This window comes from Calidris pugnax, unplaced genomic scaffold, assembly GCF_001431845.1.
Source record: "Calidris pugnax isolate Ruff unplaced genomic scaffold, ASM143184v1 scaffold9, whole genome shotgun sequence".
Taxonomy (NCBI): Eukaryota; Metazoa; Chordata; class Aves; order Charadriiformes; family Scolopacidae; genus Calidris; species Calidris pugnax.
The window spans coordinates 5616293-5633390 of record NW_015090778.1 but is presented as its reverse complement, the minus strand read 5'-3'; the positions used below and the strand labels follow the sequence as shown (position 1 = coordinate 5633390).

The following is a 17098-nucleotide window of genomic DNA, read 5'->3' as shown; positions in this document are numbered from 1 at the left end:
GATAAGGATCCCGTGTGGCTGCGGGATCCATCCTGGATCAGCCTGAAACTCAGGGTTCCTGGTTTGTGGGAAACTTTGAACTTTGCTTTATCTGCAACCAAGAGGATGTAGACAGCAGCCAGCCCTTGCTGTGGTTTAGGAGAGCTGTGGGGTTGGGCAGCCCCACCGTGCAGCCTGGACGGGCATCCCCCAGGAGCCACGGAGATGCCAGGGTGTTGTTGGGCTGCACTGGAAACCAGTTGTACTGGAAACCAGCTGGGATTCCGAACCTTTGCTCCGCAGGGGAAAGAATGCCCAGAGGCAAAGCCTGCTCTAAGGTCTTGTGTAGACAGAGTGTCTAGGTAGGAGCCTCAGACCCAGGGTCTTGGTACCCAGGTTTGTCCCAGAGCCTGAATCCTGCTGGTCGATGCTCCTGTGATGCTGTGCTGGAGCCACTGACCTTAGTTCTCAGTGTTTTGCCGTGAGCCAGGCCCACCTTGTGCTGAGCCTGGGCCAAAAGTTTACTGAACTGCAAAATAACATCATGTTCTACCAACTGTTGGTTCCCAACCTGCCACTGCTGCCTTGGAAACCTCTTGGTTGACTTCATCCAGAGGGTTCCTGCTACTTCTCTAGCATTTTAAGCAGCTTATGCCCGAAGATGCTTTAAAATGTGTTTCAACAGTGGCAGAGCACTCCCTCAACATCACCTTTGCAGACTTTTCCTCCCTCGCAGAGGCCGTGCTCTCTGCCCCTCCGCTGGGAGACTGCTGCTGGGTTGTGGCTGTGTGTGCCAAAACACTCTCCGAGCCAGGGCGAGGTCTCCCGTTCTCCCTCTGGGGCTCTGCTCCTTCCACCCTAAACTGGTTTGTCGAGTCATTTTTTTTCATAGGTGCCTCCATCGCTGCTGCTGCTGCTGCTGCTCACCTGCCTTTGGGGAGGAGCCTCCCAGAAACTGCTCTTTAGGGCGCCGCCGTCCTTCCCTCCCTGAGTCTTGTCATTCCATCCCGACAGACCGGAGCAGAGAGCCAGCACCCACCACAACTTCCCAGACTCCGGGACACCAGCTAGGACCTCGCCAACATGTTCAAGGGGGTGGGCAAAGGCTCCCCAAGCAGAAGTTCCCCCAACAGAGGTTCCCCTGTCAAGCCTAGCAAGTAAGTGCGACTCCTCTCCTCTCTCTGAGCTGTCCCGTGGACCCTGGGGGAAGGTGAGGGAAGAGGGCTCCATGTCTCCTAAGAACCTCTTTGGGGAGCAGCCGGAAAGTTGGGGCTTGCTGGGAGATGATGCCAAAACGTGCTGCCCCAGCATTTCTCCTTGTCTTTGCTGGGCTTTGTGCTCCAGTCCAGGAGTATCCGTGCAGCCCATGGGATGTGCAAGTGCTTGGAGATGTGCTCGGGGCTCTGTTAATTGAGCAGGGAGGTGCAAAGCCCCTTTTGGGCAGGTAGTGAGTAGGGAGAATTAGAGGCAGCCTCTTTGCTCAGGTGGAGCAGGCTCTGCTCCATGGTGAAGCAAATACCAGCCTGGATCCGAGATCCCCGGACTCACTGGTTGTGTGGGGTTGGTGTGATGCTGCCCTGGGAAGTGGGATCCCTGGAGAGGGACGCTTAGTCTGGTGGAGAAGGGTGAGGAGGGGGTTTGCTGGTGGCTGCTCTATTCCATCCTGGCGACAGGCTGGGTCTCTGCTAGGTCAGAAAGCTGAAGCTGCCTCTTTTAGACCTCTCTGAGGCAGCACCAAAAGGATCTGACAGAGATTCCCTAAGTTTTTGGGGAGCGAGATGTGTGATGGGACCGGGATGTTTCCCTGGGAGCAGGGTGTCCCCTGGGATGGGGGTGCTCCTGCAGAGAGGGTGCTCATCCCTCCCTTCAGCTGCAGTTGCTGACTCAGGGTTCTTTTCCACCTTCCTCAGCAATTTTGCATTTCCTAGTGTTAGTGGAATGATTCTGGGGGAATCCCTGTCCCTGGGGACAAGGGGGTCTTGGCCCCATCACTTGGGACCACCAAGGGCAGCAGCCTGGGGTGGTGTGGACACAGCTCGGTGCTGGGTCCCAACCGCGCCGTTTATGGGGGGCCAAACCCAACGTTGGCAAACAGTCTCTGGTGGTGGCCCCGTGCTGCTGGGCAGGGCAGCAGGACCTGGGGAGAAGGGGGCTCCCAGGAAAGGCTGAGGCTTCCCCGTGTGGATGTTGGGAGCTGATCTCCTGCCCCACCATAGGAAGCCTCTGCCTCAGTGGAGCTGAGCACTCACAAACTCATCTCGAAGACAGATGTGGGGCTTCTCTGAGCACCAAACTCTTGTCGGGGTCTGACTGCAGTGAGGTGCCTCACCAGAAGCCTTGGAGCTGTGTCATTCTCTGGTTTTAGTCCCGCTAATGGAATCTGTCCACCTCCCCAGCCTCTGCTGCACGCTGCCTTCCAAACCCAGCTGAGGATTTCATGTGAGGCTTCCTGGGACACCTCGCTGCACCCCCCATGGCTCTGCAGGAGGGTTTGGGCCAGGTTCTCCTCCACCATGAGCCTCTTGGGATAACTGGAGTCACATCCCAGCAAGACCTCACTCCTCTTCCCTGCAGGATGGAGGCTGGAGCCAGAAGCAGGGCAATTACCGAGCTAGTTGTGCTTGTTTTAAGAGGCACCAACCAGCAGACAAAGGCTAATTGGTTTGGCCGTGGCCTGGGGCTTGGTCAGCACCCATATTAGCTGAGAAAATGAAGGCTGGCCCCAAGAAAATGTTGGTGGCCCATAGCTGTTCCTGGTGACCCCAAGGCCAGAACATCAGCAGCAGTAGAGGTTCCCTTTCTCCGGGGTTCCCTGATCAGTGGGTGTCACTGCTGGCATGGACCCCTAGGGAGGTACCTCCTCTTGGTCCTTGGGACCATGGTGTTGAGCATCTTATCTCCCAGGTCTGAGCTCGGTGGATGGATCCCAGGGAGGTGGTAATAAGCACAGTTTTGTCCCTGAGGAACATCCTGGCTGTGCCCTGCTCTAGGAGGAGGCACAATGCGGGGCTGAAAGGGAAAACTCATGAGAAGGTGGAATTGAATCAGATCTGGCTGGACTGGCTGCCCGGGTGCGATCTTGACAAAGGCCGTGGGTGGTTTTGGAGGTGGATGGCAAGTCATCTCCTGGTTTAATTGTCTCTGGGGATTGCTGCTGCTGCTGCCACCACCTCCCTCTGCTTCTCCCCGATCAGTCTAGAGCAGTGTGGTCCCCGGGGAGACAGACACGGGCTGAGGGGACTAACCCAACACTGGTGGGGGATTGTTGGTGGCACGCTGGGAGTGGCTCAGGCCAGCAGATCAGAGCGTGCGAGGACTTGCGTGTGTTGGGCAGAACAGGCCCAGCTTTGAGGTTTCCCTTGTGGCCAAAAAGCAAAGTCCCCTGGAAGGAAGGGATGGAGGGGGTCAGGGTCTGAAGGGGGTGGGTGCTGTGGTGCTGCCCAAACGTGCTCTGGCAGGAGTGACCAGGAGCAGGGGACAGTCCTGCTCCTGCAAAGAGATGCCGTCCCTTGTGTGCAGTTGGACTGTCTAGGAGGCAGAAAGTGGTATGAGAAATGAACCAATTAATAATGATAATAACAGTGCTCTGCCTCTTCGAGGCATGAGATAGCCCTAGGGAGGAGGAGGCCTGCCCTGGCTCTTAAGGAGGAGGAGGAGGAGGAGCAGGAGGAGCTCTGCCATCTTGGGGCTGCAGCTGTAACACACACACCATGAGTGGGGTTGGACCCAAGCCCTGGGAGTCCAAGGGATGCCCAACGTGAGCACGGGGGAGCCTGTGGCTCCTCACACCCCATCCGATGCCTCTCTGCAGCCCAAGTGCCAGCATCTTCACCCTGAAACGTGGGGCCTGCCTGTGCTTCTCCTGGGGGCAACAGGAATGGGGCAGGAGGGACAACCCCAAGGAAAGATGCTGATGCATCCCTGTCACTGCAGGCTGTGTGGATGGGTGTTGTCATGGACAGGAGAACCTTGCACTCCTCTTGGAATGGTCTGCGGTTGGGATAGGAGGATCTGCGGTGGTTTGGGGACTTGTCTAAGTGTGCAACGACCAAGTGGGCTCCTCAGCATTGCTCCCACCTCACCTGAGAAGGATGGTGATGGTGGGAGAGTCAGCTGAGGACACATGGCTTCTCCATCATGCATCAGGCATCACTTTGTCCCCCAGGACAGTGTAGAGCCACCCCTCTCCTCCCAGGACATTCGCTACTTGGCTTCAGTGCTCCTTGGGCATCCAGACTAGTCTTTGGCAGACTCTGAAGTGGTTCTTCTGCTTGCAGGGCTGGAGAGCCACTTCCAGCCTGGCAGCTGGCTACAGGGTCTCAGTGTCCTCCTCTTCCAGGCTTCCTCCCTTGGCCAGCACAGACACCTCCTGGTTCTCCACTGCAGAACATGCAGGGGAGATCCCCTCTGCTCCTGAGATGATGTTCTCCAGGAAGCATCTCTTCTTCCCTGAAGATCAGGTTGTTTGCAACAGCATCCTCATTTCTAACCTTGGTTCCCCGTGCAGTGCAGATGCAGTGCAGGCTGGGGGTGGGCAAGGCTGAGCTCCTGGCACTGGGAGGTTGTTGAGGTCTTTTCAGTCCACAGTTTTGTTGTGGCTTGGCCTAAACAGAGCTGATTCTTGTGTCCAGCCTTGTGAACCAAGAGATGGGGTGTCCCACTCTTTCCTTCAGCCAGGAAGGGGGTGCCACCAGGAATAAGCAGTTTTTTATTTGCGATCTACCTTCCCTGGGAAGGACGGATCCTCACTTCTGCCCTCTTGGAGCTGCACAGATGTATCTGTGGCCACATCACAATGGGGCTCAAACTGGACACCCCGTTCACGATCTTCCCAGGTGGGAGCTGAATTCAGCCAGACCTCTCGGGGTGAATGAGCCCCCCTGGTGCGTGGGGAGAGGTGTCCATCCCCTGGGATGGCAGCCAGCCCATGACTCACTCTCTCCTCCCTGCGCAGAGAGCCCGGGCAGGAAATTTGGGTGGTGCTCAAGTATTTGCTCATGGGACACCACCTCATTCCAGGCGTGTCGGTGATGAGTGGGAGATTGTGTAACCTCTTGGGGAGGGGGGAACTCCTAGGGCTTCCAGCCTGCTGCACGCTCAGGTTCACAGGGACCGAGTCCTGGCCCTGCGCTTCTCCCACCCATCCTGTTGTGCTGGGACCCTCCATCTCCCTGAGCTCTGCAGTTTACCCCAGGAAAAGCATCCATGGGGCACAGAAGGGATAGGAGGGATGTTTAGTGGGGTATAAGAGACAGGTTGTAGCAGATGGTGATGCTTTGATGATGATGATGGTGATGATGAATGCCCTGCTTGGGGTCTTTGGCTCCATGGTCCCTAGAACAACGATGGCTGATCCTGGAATGATGATCCCCTGTAGAAGAGGGCACTGCCAGAGTGCAGCAATCCCCAGTTGACTTCACCGACATGCATTTTGCGGGCAGGGAAGATGAGGCATGGCCAGGAGACGCTGCCAACCCAAAGCCCCCGAGGGAGATGGGAGCTGCTGCATCGCAGGCCCACACCACCCTCTTGGGAAATCAAAACCAAGGGAGGAGTCAGAGAAAGGGGACAGGAGGATGCTGTGGGCAGGAGCACTGGGGCTGTGTCTCTGGAGCTACACGGGCTCAGCCATGGTTGGTGTGGTCTGAGCTGGCTTGAAACATGGGCTCCATCTGTGGGATCCAAGAGCCTGGTTTGGGGTGGCCCATAACACTCACTGGCACTTAACAGTCAGTTGGGGCTGTGATAAATGAACATTCCAGCATCTGCTCTAGCCTTTGGTATGAACCATGGAATAGCTGGAGCCACGATGAGGAGCTGAGGCAATGACAGAGCCATCAAGGGAACCACTTTCCCTGTCCTTTGCTGGATTCAGGGGCTAGGAAGGAAACCATATGGCTGGAGGACACATGTGGATGGCTCTGCTGCAGAACATCACCTTTCTCCTACCTTCCTCCACCAAAGGCACAGGGCAGGATTTACCAGCTGGTCCCCATGCAATGTCCCATTGTTGCTGCTCAAACTCTTTCCTTCTGCTCTCAGACCCCAGAGACAGCATGAAGCCAAGCTGAGCCTCTGCTGAACTTTGTCCCACCAGCAGTCATCCAAGGGCTCGACTCCCTGGATGATGCTATCGATCCACATGCTCCTGTCTCTGCTTGCCCACATCCTGGCAGTGCTGCACTCTCCAGTGCCTGGAGGGTAGGGCCAGCATCGTCCTCAAGGTCAGATGCTATTTAGAAACAACAGGACATGAGGACAAAGGTGGCACCAAGGCTTGTGCTTCCTTGTCCGCAGGGAGCTTTGGGAACCATCCCGTGCCTTGCCGTGGGCTCTGGATCCAGCTGGTCCAGCAGGGGTCTAGGCATTCATTCCCGATAGCCGTGATGGAATAAGGGCCATGATGGTACCATTGGTTGTGTGATGGCACCCAGGTGAGAGACGACAGGGAATGGTTTGCTGGGGACCTTCAGTGAATCTTCACTGTGGCCAGGAGAGCTCGTAGGTATGCTATGGCCTTGGGAAATTTGTCCCCAAGGCCTGAAAGCAGCACGACTGCAACAGGCTACACAGTGCCCAGAGGGCACTTGTCCGCTGCAGCCTGGGTCTGGGGTGGCATTGGGCTCCCCAGCATCTCAATGGGCTGACCTGCAGAGCACTTTGCATGAAACAGGACCACAGGGTGGCAGTTCTGGGTCAGGCTGAGGGGCCATCTCGCCCACCTCTACCAGCAGCCAAGGGCAGACACCCAGGGAAGCACCTCCAAACAGGGCAAGCATGTTGTGCTGCCTCTGCGGGGTGCTCTCCTGGCCTCCAGCTGTCTGTGGCTTTGGGTCTTCCTAAATGTTGGTGCATTTGTGAGCCCTACAGCAATTCTTTTGGGTTTTTTTTGTTTTGTTTGGTTTGGTTTTTGGAAGGGGTTGGTTTGGGGGTTTTTGAGTTTTGGTGGTTTTTTGGGTTTTTTTTGAGGGATGCTTTTGGGCATCTGCGGCAAGGAGTTGTGCAGATGAGCTGTGTGGTGTGCAAAAAGCTCTGAGCACACCACCTCTGACCTTCACCTGGCTGAAGGCAGCAGCCAGGCACCTGTGTGCATCTGTGCCCTTGGCCGCAGCTTAGATTTCCTTTGGAGACCAAGAGGTCATGGGGGAAAGGCCTGAAGAACCACATCTGTATCAGGTCCTGGTCAGTGGTGAAGGGAGTGAGAATTGCCTTTATTCACCCCATCTGCTCTGCTCTTCCCTCTCTCAGGTCCTCAACAAATGAGCTGGCCGTACTCATCTCCCGCATGCAGACAAACGCCGACCAGGTGGAGAAGGACATCCTGGAGACACAGTCCAGACTCAAGCAGGTGAGTTGTGGCAGAGGGTGGTGGGAAGGTGAAAAGCTTTGCCTAGAAATGCATGTGGGTGGGAAGGTGAAGGCTCTGCCTGGCAATGCAGTGTCTTGGATAACAGGTCAGGCGTCTGCTCTGCGCATCCGGCCGGTGCAGGTTTGGGGGCTGACTGGAGGCTGGGGAGGAACAGAGCACCCTGCAGAGCCTCCCAGCCCCTGGGGCAGCATACTGGGGCCTCCCAAATTCTAGCCTCCGTGCCTTCTTCTCAGTGCCTCGCTGCTTCCCACAGCCAAGGCTGTCTTACCTCCAGCAGCACAGCCCTGTGCCTCCCAGCCACCCCAGAGGCAGGCAGCCAGCCTGACCCACGCAGGTCCCCTGGGCAGGAGAGATGCTGAAGCAGGTGGCTTGGCTGGGCACATGCTCCCCAGCTGCACCCTGGCACACTGTGGTCAGTGTGTTGAGCATCAAGACCCTCTGCGTTGGCCAAGAAGAATGTTGTGAAGTCTGTGTGGTCCAACCAGGCTTATTTCTCTGTCTTCCCTGGTCTCCAGGATGCCAGCAATCACCAAAAGAACAAGGCCTTTGAGTTCCAGCAGGAGAACGCCAGGAACCTGAAGGAAGCAGAGACCCTGCTGAAGGATCTCTTTCTGGATGTGGACCGTGCCAAGAGGCTGAAACACCCTCAGGCTCCTGAGATAGAGAAAGAGTGAGTAGCACTGGGGAAACTGGTGTGATAGGGACACCGAGCAATTGGGAACCCTCCTGGGATCTAGGCTGAGCTGCAGTCATTGCCACGGGAGGTTGAGTTTCATCCTTCTTCCCATAGACTTTAGCCTTAAAATCAGGATTTCTGCCAATCTCCACCAAAGGCACAGGGCAGGATTTACCAGCTGGTCCCCATGCAATGTCCCATTGTTGCTGCTCAAACTCTTTCCTTCTGCTCTCAGACCCCAGAGACAGCATGAAGCCAAGCTGAGCCTCTGCTGAACTTTGTCCCACCAGCAGTCATCCAAGGGCTCGACTCCCTGGATGATGCTATCGATCCACATGCTCCTGTCTCTGCTTGCCCACATCCTGGCAGTGCTGCACTCTCCAGTGCCTGGAGGGTAGGGCCAGCATCGTCCTCAAGGTCAGATGCTATTTAGAAACAACAGGACATGAGGACAAAGGTGGCACCAAGGCTTGTGCTTCCTTGTCCGCAGGGAGCTTTGGGAACCATCCCGTGCCTTGCCGTGGGCTCTGGATCCAGCTGGTCCAGCAGGGGTCTAGGCATTCATTCCCGATAGCCGTGATGGAATAAGGGCCATGATGGTACCATTGGTTGTGTGATGGCACCCAGGTGAGAGACGACAGGGAATGGTTTGCTGGGGACCTTCAGTGAATCTTCACTGTGGCCAGGAGAGCTTGTAATTGTGCTATGGCCTTGGGAAATTTGTCCCCAAGGCCTGAAAGCAGCACGACTGCAACAGCCTACAGAGTGCCCAGAGGGCACTTGTCCGCTGCAGCCTGGGTCTGGGGTGGCATTGGGCTCCCCAGCATCTCAATGGGCTGACCTGCAGAGCACTTTGCATGAAACAGGACCACAGGGTGGCAGTTCTGGGTCAGGCTGAGGGGCCATCTCGCCCACCTCTACCAGCAGCCAAGGGCAGACACCCAGGGAAGCACCTCCAAACAGGGCAAGCATGTTGTGCTGCCTCTGCGGGGTGCTCTCCTGGCCTCCAGCTGTCTGTGGCTTTGGGTCTTCCTAAATGTTGGTGCATTTGTGAGCCCTACAGCAATTCTTTTGGGTTTTTTTTGTTTTGTTTGGTTTGGTTTTTGGAAGGGGTTGGTTTGGGGGTTTTTGAGTTTTGGTGGTTTTTTGGGTTTTTTTTGAGGGATGCTTTTGGGCATCTGCGGCAAGGAGTTGTGCAGATGAGCTGTGTGGTGTGCAAAAAGCTCTGAGCACACCACCTCTGACCTTCACCTGGCTGAAGGCAGCAGCCAGGCACCTGTGTGCATCTGTGCCCTTGGCCGCAGCTTAGATTTCCTTTGGAGACCAAGAGGTCATGGGGGAAAGGCCTGAAGAACCACATCTGTATCAGGTCCTGGTCAGTGGTGAAGGGAGTGAGAATTGCCTTTATTCACCCCATCTGCTCTGCTCTTCCCTCTCTCAGGTCCTCAACAAATGAGCTGGCCGTACTCATCTCCCGCATGCAGACAAATGCCGACCAGGTGGAGAAGGACATCCTGGAGACACAGTCCAGACTCAAGCAGGTGAGTTGTGGCAGAGGGTGGTGGGAAGGTGAAAAGCTTTGCCTAGAAATGCATGTGGGTGGGAAGGTGAAGGCTCTGCCTGGCAATGCAGTGTCTCGGATAACAGGTCAGGCGTCTGCTCTGCGCATCCGGCCGGTGCAGGTTTGGGGGCTGACTGGAGGCTGGGGAGGAACAGAGCACCCTGCAGAGCCTCCCAGCCCCTGGGGCAGCATACTGGGGCCTCCCAAATTCTAGCCTCCGTGCCTTCTTCTCAGTGCCTCGCTGCTTCCCACAGCCAAGGCTGTCTTACCTCCAGCAGCACAGCCCTGTGCCTCCCAGCCACCCCAGAGGCAGGCAGCCAGCCTGACCCACGCAGGTCCCCTGGGCAGGAGAGATGCTGAAGCAGGTGGCTTGGCTGGGCACATGCTCCCCAGCTGCACCCTGGCACACTGTGGTCAGTGTGTTGAGCATCAAGACCCTCTGCGTTGGCCAAGAAGAATGTTGTGAAGTCTGTGTGGTCCAACCAGGCTTATTTCTCTGTCTTCCCTGGTCTCCAGGATGCCAGCAATCACCAAAAGAACAAGGCCTTTGAGTTCCAGCAGGAGAACGCCAGGAACCTGAAGGAAGCAGAGACCCTGCTGAAGGATCTCTTTCTGGATGTGGACCGTGCCAAGAGGCTGAAACACCCTCAGGCTCCTGAGATAGAGAAAGAGTGAGTAGCACTGGGGAAACTGGTGTGATAGGGACACCGAGCAATTGGGAACCCTCCTGGGATCTAGGCTGAGCTGCAGTCATTGCCACAGGAGGTCGAGTTTCATCCTTCTTCCCATAGACTTCAGGAAAGGATTTCTCCAAAATATTGCAAAGCTAGTGGTGTGCAGGGTGGTTGCCAGAGTGACCACCCAAGAGTCCCCAGCCTTATTTGGGAACTCTTGTCCGAGCAATTGGGAACCCTCCTGGGATCTAGGCTGAGCTGCAGTCATTGCCACAGGAGGTCGAGTTTCATCCTTCTTCCCATAGACTTCAGGAAAGGATTTCTCCAAAATATTGCAAAGCTAGTGGTGTGCAGGGTGGTTGCCAGAGTGACCACCCAAGAGTCCCCAGCCTTATTTGGGAACTCTTGTAAAAGGTACCAGAAAAGCACAGAGCTAAACTGTGGCCTCACTCCCAGAGCAATCCCCCTTTCCTCTGCCTTTCCTAAAATGAATGCCTTTTGTTCAGGCAGAGTAAAAGGTACCAGAAAAGCACAGAGCTAAATTGTGGCCTCACTCCCAGAGCAAATCCCCCTTTCCTCTGCCTTTCCTAAAGTGAATGCCTTCCGTTCAGGCAGGCAATTGGGTGTTCAGATGGGAGAAGAGCTTCAGGTGGCCTCTGGTGCTTTGCTGCCCTTTGCTCCCCAGCCTTTGTAGGTGGAAATCAGGAGGGAAGAGTTGTTTTCTAGCTGGGAAGGGATAGTCCTGATCTCCCTGCTGCTTCCTCTTGGGTTGTAATTCCTGAGACATCCCTGGAGATAGAGAGAACCAGGACAAGTGCTTCCACTGCTGAAGGCAGCCATGTCATAAAGGGACAACAAAGTCGCCTGGGTCTTATGGGTGAAATCCAGGCTCTACAAACCCCTCTGTGGTTCTTACCCCTTGCAAATTGACACAGAGACATGTGCCTTTTCTCCTTGGCAGCATCCAGCAACTCCATGACCGCGTGACGCAGCTGTGTGCAGAGTACCGGGCCCTCTACGAACAACTGAACATCCCTGACGTGGGGCCCAGGGTAGACTGGGCCAGAATCTTGGACCAAAAGATGGTAACAGCAGCTGGTTTTAGATGTATCTCCCAACTCCTACAAGGCCAGATAATGTCCACTATTGCCTGTCCACTCTGCTGGCCACCGTGTGGTCAGCATCATGCAGGGACATTGGGGGTGGTGGAAGTAACTCAGTTGCTCTGAGCAGAAGAAGGATTCTCCTCCCACCTTTTAAAACCCTCTGGAAGATCCTCTTGATTGACCCCTTCAGATTAAGAGCTACGGGAGGGTGATGAAGTAGAGATGCCATGCTGTGGGATGAAAGGATGGAGAAGGTGATGCCTTCAAGGACATTACAGCCCTACATCCCAGGGTTTCGTGTTGCAGGGTCTTGGGTATGTGCTGTGCCCCGTTTGGAGTCAACTTGGATTCCCTTGAGGTTTGGATGGTAACTACACCCATCCACTACATGGCACTGTGGGAAGGGTGGCTAGTTCAGATGAGGGTGGCACACCAGGGTTTTACAGCCTGGTTATCTTTGCCCCTGTGTATGGCTGGTAAATCATGGTAAACAACAACAAGATCCCTTCCCTTCCTCCTGGACTGGTGTCAGATACCAGCTCTTTTCATGCCCTGCCAGCGCTCATTGGGGTTTTTCCCTGAAATGAAGTCTTTTCTTTAGTCTCTGTCTAACTCCTTTTGCACAGAAACAAGTCAACGCGGGACAGTACGGCCCCGGCATGTCAGAGCTGGAAAAGCAAATAGCTGAGCACAACATCCTCCAGAAGGAGATTGAAGCCTATGGCCTCCAGATCAAGAACCTCCGCTCCGGGGTAAGGCACCCTCCATCCCTTCCTTGTTCCCATCTGCTCTGCTTAGGACCCTGTGGGCTCTGCTCGTTGTCTGTCCCTGTGTCCCATCCTCTCCTCCACACAATAAATATCCGCCCTCGTTCTGCAGAGGGCATGGGGAGACCTGACCTTGAAGAGAGAGAACCACACAGGGTCCAGGGAGGTGGTTCCTGCAAGGTTTCTAAAGCACCTTCCATAAATCAGCTCATCAGCATCTACCACGTGTTTTGGTAACAGCTTTTTTCTCTCTCTTTTTGTCTCCCCTTGGCCTTGCCCGTGTTGTAACCCAGGATGTGGCAGATTTAAAGAGTCAGTACAAGGACTTGCTGGTAAGCTTCTCGGTGGGTTTCTGGGTAGATGGGGTCATACAGCAGAGTAACACCTTCTCTGATGGACAGGGAATGGCCAGCTCAGGGCAAGAGCAGCCTCTGGTCTTGCACAGTGAAGTTGTGTCCCTCATTTTCTTACCCCATTTCCTTCCCAACTTAGAACAGGTGTTAATTGAGAGCACGCTCTCTGCCCTTGGGGAAATGCTGTGGGTGAGATCTGTGACTCTCCTCTTCATGGATCATTGATCTGGAGTTGCACGTGTGTCCATGAGCATGGGGTTATGGATGTGACAGCAGGAAGCCCAGTCCCAGCCCACGGGCTGTTCCAAATCAGGATTGCAAATGTTGAGGCTTGCAGTTATCCCTAACAAGAGCTCCAGAGAGGAAACGAGCAGCTGGAGCAAGGGAGGTGGCCAGGAGGAAGGTCCTGAGTTTAGCCAGCTGGGCCCGTGAAGGTTAATACCAAGGAATGGCATTTGTGAGAAATACAGCAGAGCTGGGCCAGCTCTCAGGCCGCCTGAGGCATCAGCCCACACCTGAGATTCTGGTTAGACAAACATATCCTGTCTGTGAAGGAGGGAAAGGGAACAGCAGCCCCATCAGATAAGAGCGAGCGGCGGCAGATGTCTTACCAAGGTCTCTGGGAATCTCCTGGAGGATGCTCAGGGGGCTGGAGCATCTCTCCTGTGAGGACAGGCTGAGAGAGTTGGGGTTGTTCAGCCTGGAGAAGGCTCCTGGGAGACCTCATTGCATTCTTCCAGTACCTAAAGGGGACTGACTGGAGCATCTCTCCTGTGAGGACAGGCTGAGAGAGTTGGGGTTGTTCAGCCTGGAGAAGGCTCCTGGGAGACCTCATTGCATCCTTCCAGTACCTACAGGGGACTGACAAGAAAGATGGGGACAAACTTTTTAGCAGGGCTTGTTGAGATGGGAAAAGAGGTATGGTTCTAAAATAGCAGGGCTTGTTGAGATAGGACAAGGGGTATGGTTCTAAGCTAAAAGAGGGTGGATTTAGACTAGATATAAGGAAGTGTTTTCTTCTGAGAGTGATGAAGCACTGGCCCAGGTTGCCCAGAAATGCTCCTGGGAGACCTCATTGCATTCTTCCAGTACCTAAAGGGGACTGACAAGAAAGATGGGGACAAATTTTTTAGCAGGGCTTGTTGAGATAGGACAAGGGGTATGGTTCTAAGCTAAAAGAGGGTGGATTTAGACTAGATATAAGAAAGTGCTTTATGCTGAGAGTGGTGAAACACTGGCTCAGGTTACCCAGAAATGTGGTATGTGCCCCATCCCTGGAAACATTCCAGGCCAGGTTGGACAGGGCTCTGAAGATGTCCCTGCTCATGGCAAGGGGCAGTTGGACTAGATGGCCTTTAAAGGTCCCTTCCAACCCAAACTATTCTATGATTCTATGTGCAACACAAGCAGCATCCTGGGGAGGAGGAGGAGGGGTAAAGGATTCCTCAACCTGAGCACTAACGCTGTCTCTCTTCTATGTGTCTGGGCAGAAAGCCTCCATCTGGCGAGGACAGAGCCTGGGCAGCCTCTACCACCACCTCCAGGGCTGCACCAAGGAGCTGGGCTACCTGACAGACCAGCAGACCAGGATCCTGAAGCAGGACTGGAGTGACCAAATGATAGATGTCCAGAGCGTGCGTCGGGAGTACGAGGTGAGCTCTTGGGGACGGTGGCATGTCCAGCCATTGGGGCAGGAGATTTGCAGGGTGGGTCCCAGCCTCCTACACATCCCCCACCAGCCCTGAGCCTGGTGCTTTCCCAGGGCAGCTCAGAAGCACTGGGCACAGAAACAGAGGTGGAAGAGATGTTCTGGGTCCATGCTGGAGTTAAGGATGAGCCGCTCTGGGTGTCCCCTCCTGTCCTCTGAGCTGGCACATGGGATCGTATACTACAGGGCTGTTGGTGAGGCTCAGTGCTCAGAGGGGAGGGAAGGGCTCAGCGTCGTGTCAGCCTCAACATCCAAAGCACAACACCCAGTGACTGCTCTGTGCTGGGACCAGGAAGAAGAGGGGGATAATTGTTTAGGGAAATGCCCTTTGAACGAATGCCCCGATGCCTTCTGAGACCCAAGCGTGTCTAATTTATTTTAGCTTTGCCTGGCCCCTTCCTTTTTAAAAAAACAAACAAACAAGGGTGTCCCTGCTTTGGGAGCCTTTTCTCTGCTACATGGGGTTTGGTGCCCCAGGAGACCACTCTCTGCTCCTACTGTGATGAAGTTTCTCTGCCCCTTTTAGGACTTCAAGTCCAATGAGCTGCTCAGCCAGGAGGAGTTCGTGAACCACCTTCAGGACGATGGGGATAGGATGATTGAGCTAAAGCACCCAGCTGTCAAACCTATCCAGGTAGGGAAAGGGGGTCTCCTCCCACACCCTATAAGAGAATGAGAATGCTTTTCATAATCTGAGCATCAAATAATGCCAGGAGATGGGTCAGAAGAGACCTCTTCACCACTTCTGCAGAGCTGCTGTGTTCTCTTTCCTCACACACTGCACCAACTGTACTGCAGCATCTTTCTGCCTGCTCCAGCCCTATGGGGAGGCTCTGGGGGCAGCCCAGGGTCTTCACCCCTTCAGAAGATAGTGGCTAAGATCTGTGTGCTGGGACCAGCCGCCAGTCTGGTGCTCAGACGTGAGGTCAATGCAGCCATGTTCACACTGCTGTGAAACTCCAGCTATGACACAACATAATCTCTCCCAGCTGAAACCAGCTCCAAGGTTGTATTTCCAAGCCTGCAGAAGCAGTGGAAAGCCAAGGTGGGCTCATAGCCACCCATGCCACCAGAGCTGAGACCCCTTAAAAAATGGTGGCTGCTCTGTATGAGCCAGGTCCTCATGGAGCAAAAAACTTGCTCAGGCTCAGCATCAAGCAATGCCTGGACATAGCTTTGCCTCTGCTCAACTGTGGTTTTCACCCTTCCTCTGATCTCTAGGACTTCTGGGGAAAGGGGAGTAGTAGTGGAGGAGGTGGGACTAGCTGGAGCCCACTGAGTCATGCTCTGTCCCACCACAGGCTCATCAGGAAGCCTTGAAGAACGAGTGGCAGAATTTCCTTAATCTCTGCATTTGCCAAGAGAGTCAACTGAAAAACGTGGAGACCTATAAGAAGGTAAAAAGCAACAAGGAGAGCACGGGCCATGGGGCTACAGGGTTAGGCTGGAGTGGGCAGGATGGGCTCTGGAAACAGAGGCAGCAAAGAGGTGGGGATGGAAGATTTTGGGTATTTTCAGGGTATTTTGGGGAAACACCTCTCAAAACACAGTTCTTTAGTGCTGCAGTGAAGGACTGGCTTTCAGCTCATTTCATCAGCCCCATTGCCAGGACCAGTTGGTCAGAGTGCCAGCCTGGAGAAGAGGGACAGGGGAGGGTTTGCTCGCTGTCATTACCTGCAGCTTGTCTCTTGATTGGGATTACTTACCTGTGGCTCAGGAGGTGGAAGGTCTTTGTCCAAGGATATGTTCTGAGGGTGGTCTGTAGAGTTTTGTGAGCCCCCGACAGGTTGTGGAAGAGACACCGAGAACCAAGAGACCTCACTAGACCTGGAAACAGCAATGTCTTCCCATTCCTGACTGTTTTTTCTACCTGCACCTCCAGTTCCAGGACGATGCTGAGGCTGTGAGCCGCTCCCTGAAGAAGATGAACACTGACCTGGACACCAAATACAGCAAGTTTAACAAAGACAGCCCTGGGGTGGTGTCAGATCTCCTGCTTCAGCTGGAGGTGAGGTCTTCAGGGCTGGTGGCACTGCCAGACCTAAGGGGCAGACCAAATGTTTCAACCTCCCCTGTAAATAACAGTGGGGAAAGGGAAGAGGTGGGTAAATAGCCCGACCAGGAGAGCTCATCCCAGCTCTGTGCTAGGGAGGGGGAAGCTCATGGCAATACTGTGCTCTGGATGCTGAGTCCCTGGAGCCCCAGAAGGTCCACACTGCAGGGTAGCAATCCCTGGGAAGCCACTGGTCCCCATCAGTGACACACAACCAGGACCCAGGTCACCATCAGAGTAAAGGAGAAGCCACACGTTGTCCTAAACATGAGACACTTGGATCTGAGAGCCTGCAGACAGTGTGAGCTGCTGACACCCAAGCAGCGGGGAAAGGTTCTCCCATCTCCTCAGCGCTCTCATGAGCCGAGGGCGAGGGAGGGAATAAAGAAATCTGACCTCAGGGGTGAGATGCAGATAGGAAGGAACGTTTGCCCAGGAGAGAGGGAGGGGACACATTCAACGTGGTATCTTCCCATGCATGCAATGCATTTTTATCCCAAGAGGTGCTGAGATCTCAGTACCTTCTGACACTGGAATGTGGCCACCTCTTGGCAGGTGTCTGTTTCTCTTCTGAGAAGGAAAACTTCTCCAGGAGATTTAATATGAGAGTGTGGGATCACCTAATGATAACTCGGGCTGTGCCTTCAAGGGCAGATCTGCTGTGAGCGAAGGAAACTGAGGAGAGTGTTGACAATGAAAAGGGGAGGAAGGGACATGGAGAGGTCAAGAATGGAGATACTTCTGACTCCACCCCAGCAGTGACCACACAAGGATGGACAATTGGCCCCAGTGTACCCACTGTAGTGTGACACCCTCCCCGCCTTCCTTCTCATCCAAGTCTGGTCACAACCA

General features: G+C 54.6%; 1 protein-coding gene across 1 annotated transcript in view; it reads left to right on the top strand.

The window, feature by feature from the left end:
* The first annotated feature begins 1062 nt into the window (after nucleotides 1–1062).
* Nucleotides 1063–17098, top strand: part of EVPL (envoplakin) — a 42004-nt gene continuing 25968 nt past the window's right edge. The window contains exons 1-10 of the mRNA XM_014954065.1: nucleotides 1063–1136; nucleotides 7228–7327; nucleotides 7864–8018; nucleotides 11221–11344; nucleotides 11992–12117; nucleotides 12426–12464; nucleotides 13976–14137; nucleotides 14720–14827; nucleotides 15495–15590; nucleotides 16076–16201. Coding sequence (XP_014809551.1) covers nucleotides 1063–1136; nucleotides 7228–7327; nucleotides 7864–8018; nucleotides 11221–11344; nucleotides 11992–12117; nucleotides 12426–12464; nucleotides 13976–14137; nucleotides 14720–14827; nucleotides 15495–15590; nucleotides 16076–16201 — 1110 coding nt within the window. The remainder of the gene's footprint in view (nucleotides 1137–7227; nucleotides 7328–7863; nucleotides 8019–11220; nucleotides 11345–11991; nucleotides 12118–12425; nucleotides 12465–13975; nucleotides 14138–14719; nucleotides 14828–15494; nucleotides 15591–16075; nucleotides 16202–17098) is intronic.